Genomic DNA, 4,718 nt, shown 5'->3' on the forward strand with positions numbered 1-4,718 from the left:
CTAACTAACTAACTAACTAACTAACTAACTAACTAACTAACTAACTAACTAACTAAATAACCAACTAACCAAGCAACCAACTAACTAATCAACCAACCTGCTGAAGGAATACTTTAAATTAGTTTCTAGTACTCATACTTGAAGATATTCACTGTTAGGTTGATTTATGTGCACCCTCCTTGAGACAGACTCTGTCTTCCTGTCTCAGCTTCCCTAGTGCTGAGATTATAGGCACGAGCTACCATGCCCAGCCTAACTGGCTTTCTTTATTAAAACATGACAGTGAAAGTCATTAGCCTGTCTACTTACAAAAGGACAAACACAAGGGAATTTCACTGTGTCTCCTTCATCTTTGCCTCTCCTGACTCAGCGGTAGTCCCCAGGTCCTGTCCTGGCTCTTCCCACCCTCCCTCCCTGTTTTATAGATCAACAGCCAGTGCATCCGTGACTTTGTTCCTTTTTGAGAGGTGAGGCTTGATGAGTCCAGTGGTTTGCCCTAGGGTTCACAAGTGAAAGCCATGGGCCTGGGCCCAGGGTTTTCTTAGACCCACCAGGCTCCCTCCAGTATATCCAAAGCACGTTTTCCATTAGGATTGTGCAGCATTGGAAGAGAGAGCTGCTTTCTCGTTTTCCTTGAGAAAAATATGGTGTGCAAATATTTTCGAACACTTCTGTCGGCAATTAAAAGAAAATATTGTGAAAATGCTCAGGAATCCAGGCAGCCCTCGATAAAGCATGTGCCTCTGTGACAGGGATGATGGGGTCTGGGCAGGTGCCAGGAACACTTATGGATAACAGACTCATTTCTGTCAAAAAGAAATGTTTCTCAGCTTAATCTTATGATATTTCCAGGCAAGGAAGTAATGAGGACCTGCCAAACAAAGCGAGCACTCCTCCAGAGCCTCCTGAGTGGGAGGATCCCCACCCTGCACGTGTGTCTTTGTCGTCTTGCCCTGGGCCTTAGGGAGCCGTCAGGCGGGACCCAAGCTCTCTGAGCATCCTTTCTCTCTCTTGTTTCTCTAATGGCTTCTTCTCCTCTTCCCCAGGAAAGCAAGCCTGAACAGTGCCTGCCGGGGAAGGGCCACACTACCGGAGAGCAACCCTCACAGCTCAGCCTGGTCGCCAGGTACGGGGCCGGGGGTCCTTCCGTCAGCAGTATCACTCCCTTCCCAGCTAAAGAAGGGGCATGTGCATGCCCACTGGACACTGCTGAGGTCAACCAGTGCCTCATGTCTTTAGACCTGGGTTCCTTCTGGCTCTGAAGTCACTAGGTGACCAAGACCCGGGAGTGGTTTATGTGGATGGTTTCTCTCGTTGCTCCAGTATATGCAGCTTCTCTCAGACAGTTGATGGTCAAGGTAAATGTGAGTCTCTGGTGAGCTCCAGTGTCTCTCATAGTCCTGGCATGTGGTGTGTGTGCATGCGTGGAGGTCAGAGGTCAACGGTCAACATCTGCTGAGGGCTTTCCGTGTGCCCTGGTTCATTTCCGGGGGAGGCTGGCTTAGTTTTCATGTTCTCTGGCTCCTGGCCAGAGCTCTGCACTTTAGAGAATACCTTCCTCTGTCACTTTCCATTTTGTTTTCTTAGGCAGGGTCTCTCACTGAACTCGGGGCTCACTGTTTTGGCTGGACTGCCTGGCCAGTGAGACCTTGGGATCCACCTGCCTCCACATCCCCCCCTTCAGCAGTGGGGTTACAGATGAGAGCTGCTGCATCTGGCTTCTAAGTGGGTGCTGGGGTCCTGACTCAGGTCCTCATGCCCACAGAGCAGGCATTCACCCACTGACATACCGACATCTCACCTTTACAGCCTCCTTGTTCCTAGGGAACCTGAGTAGCTAGAACCAGGTGGGCAGAGTCACTGTGGGTCCATCTACATCTTCATCATTTTTGTGCTTTGGAGGCGGAGGCCGAGGCCAGGCCTGTTATGGCCGGGGCTTCTTGAGAAAATTGAACTCTAGCTGATGTAATGAGGGCTTCCCTGTGTTGTGTGCTGGTTCACTTACAAAGGAAGCTGGCTCAGGTTTTGTTCCTTCTGGACCCAGGCCACAGCTCTGTACCTTAAACTGTTATATGTCTAGAATTTTCTGTTGGCAGGGAAGGGTCTGCTTCCTGTTCTCCATGGAGAAGACTAATTGGGGGTGGGGTGAGGGGCAGGGTGGGGGTGGGGAAGAGCTGAAGGCTGGGGAGTACAATGTGTTCCACATGAATGGGCCATTTCTCAGCTGAGGGCCTTCTGCTTTTGCTGCTGGTGCCTAGGTGATGTCGTTTTCTCCTGGCCCTGCTGCTCTGTGCTTTCCTGTGCCCAGGCCCGGGAAGGGTGAGAGGCCCAGCAGTGTGAGCCTCAAGACTGTCTTCCTGGCATTCTGGTCAACAGTCTGTCTCAGCAGTGGTGTCCAAAAGCCAGAGTGCCTTGGAGCAGGGCTTAGGAGCCAGGCTGGTGTCACATCGCCTCTCTGCGGTCTTTGGCTCATTAAGTCACCTTTCTGTATACCATCTGTGAAACAGGATGAGGTACCCTGACATCTTCCCCCCCCCCCCCCCCCCCCCCCCCCCCCCCCCCCCGTCCACCTCACTGAATGCTCACAGTAATCCTGTAACGAGGAGATCAGAATTCACAAGCCCACCAGGTCAGATGTTAGTCAGCTGCAAGACATGTGATCATCCTGTCATCTTAAACTATTTTGTTTGTTTGTGTGTTTGCTTGTTTTTGGAGACAGTTTCTCTGTGTAGCCCTGGCTATCCTTTTGTAGACCAGGCTGGTCTTGAACTCCCATCGATCCACCTGCCTCTGCCTCCCAAGTGCTGGGATTAAGTGCAGGCATGTGCCACCATACCTGGCTCATTTTAAACTATTTTGAGATGTGTTGCTTGGGCCAAGTGCTTGGGTGCCTTTCATACTTAGGCCAGGCCTAGACCCAGAAGAGAGGGCAGGGCGCCTGAGGCCAAGGAGGTGTTAAAGAGCATGGGCTGTGACACCTTGGCAAAGGTACAGGACACAGAGGACATGGTGCCACCATTGTTCTTATCACCACTTTCATTCTTTCTATTTCTGGCCATGGAGGAAGTCCGGGACACAGGGTTGGGCTAAGGGTGGAGGGACAGTCAGCAGGGTACTTACTTATGAGCCCTCCTGAGTTGAGTACAGCTCTTCTGTGTGCTGCAAAAGGCTTTCTTCCTGTCTGGACTGAACTGTGGAGAAGTGTCTTTTCTGTTACTTAAAAGCAGTCCTCACTCTGCCCTGATCTGAAATACACTTTCAAACTGGAGAATTTATAAATTGGCTCGTGTGTGATGGAATTGAGACTGAAATGTGTGGAACCTCTCTTGAGGAACATAAATGTCTTCATTTACGGAGGCACCCATGACTTACAGTCCTATCAGAGTCACGTAGGTGCCTATAAGAAAAAAAAAATTGGCACCGGAATGTTTTCCTGATTGACAGAACAGTCCCCAAAGTTCCATAATTGAGCAAACAGCTTGTCACCATACAAATAATTAAGATGCCATTTGAAAAATGTGTGCTGTGGCAAGCGCTAACTTAAATGTTGTTCACAGTTCCTCATCTGAACACAGATTTTTTTTGAATGACTTGGGGCCCTTTTGTTGCTGTTTGCAGCCACTGCAAAGCAAGTGACATTTAATGAACCACTGCAAGAGGGAGGTGGAGGCTTTGCGTAGCAGCTGGTTCCACTCCCGAGTGGGAAGTCTGGAAGGTGGCAGCCTCCAACCGCTGTCCACATGCCCATCGGAGAACTGCCAGCAGTCAACTGCACAACTCCCGTTTGAGTTTTGGAGTCTGTGTTTCCCTCCCTGTGTTCCTTCAACATGGCATGCCACATGAATTTAGTGGGCCGTTCTTTTCCTAAGTGGCAGATGGGAATCACAGCGATTCCAACCTGCACACTCACACCCTCCCTCCCCCTTCATCCATAAAGGCACACATCAATCTGTTGTTACTGAGAGCCACAGTTGCATTTAGATCTCATTTCACTCTGGACCAGTTGGTGAAATTTTCCTACTTAGAGAGGGGCCTTCAGCCTCATCCCGCTTGACAAGGGTGCCTTTGTCTGGAGTATTTGTCACATGGCTCAGGCTCCAGGATGGAGTCTGCCCCACCTGGAAGCAGCTAGGGTGTTGGTTCAGAAGAATGAGTGCTCCCTATGGAATCTGCAGATATTGGATCAGGAAGGGACTTTGGTTGAGCACGTCTTTGCAGGAAAGAGCTGACTGAGGTGTGGAGAGGAGTCCTCTGGTCTGTCTGGCATTGGGCTTAAGATGTCGGTCTCATTCTCTGCACACTGTTTCATGCAGAATCCTGAGGTTTGGTGGGGTGGAATTCGGTGTGTTCTGGACCTTAGGATGAGGGGAACAGGCTGAAAGGCAGGAATAATGAACTTACCTTAAGTAGTGCAGTATGTGTTTCCTTGGGCTGGCTGACTGCCTTGGGTTTTCAGCTCACAGCTGCTGTCATGCTTCAACTCTCACAGAGCTCAGCCGGAGTCCCCAACCTGTATGTAGCCTGTCTCCTTTGACATCATCACTGATCCCATAACTTATTCACAAGCTTTGGGGTTGTCAAGAGTGCTTCTCCATTCCTGCTGTGATTGACATTTTAGGCAAAAGCCCAAGGAAAGCAGAGATCACCAGGCTATTCTCTGTTTTCTTTCTTTCTTTCTTTCTTTCTTTCTTTCTTTCTTTCTTTCTTTCTTTCTTTCT

The 4,718-nt window shown here is 49.7% G+C and overlaps 1 protein-coding gene across 4 annotated transcripts in view; it reads left to right on the forward strand.

Moving 5' to 3' along the window:
- Lpin1 (lipin 1) overlaps positions 1-4,718 on the forward strand; it is a 55,200-nt gene that overhangs the window by 33,393 nt on the left and 17,089 nt on the right. For all 4 annotated transcript variants that reach the window (XM_055625525.1, XM_055625522.1, XM_055625533.1 and 1 more), the window contains one exon: positions 1,047-1,126. In XM_055625525.1, the coding sequence (XP_055481500.1) occupies positions 1,047-1,126 (80 nt within the window). The remainder of the gene's footprint in view (positions 1-1,046; positions 1,127-4,718) is intronic.

This window comes from Psammomys obesus, unplaced genomic scaffold, assembly GCF_907164565.1.
Source record: "Psammomys obesus unplaced genomic scaffold, mPsaObe1.curated_primary_1811, whole genome shotgun sequence".
NCBI classification, from domain to species: Eukaryota; Metazoa; Chordata; class Mammalia; order Rodentia; family Muridae; genus Psammomys; species Psammomys obesus.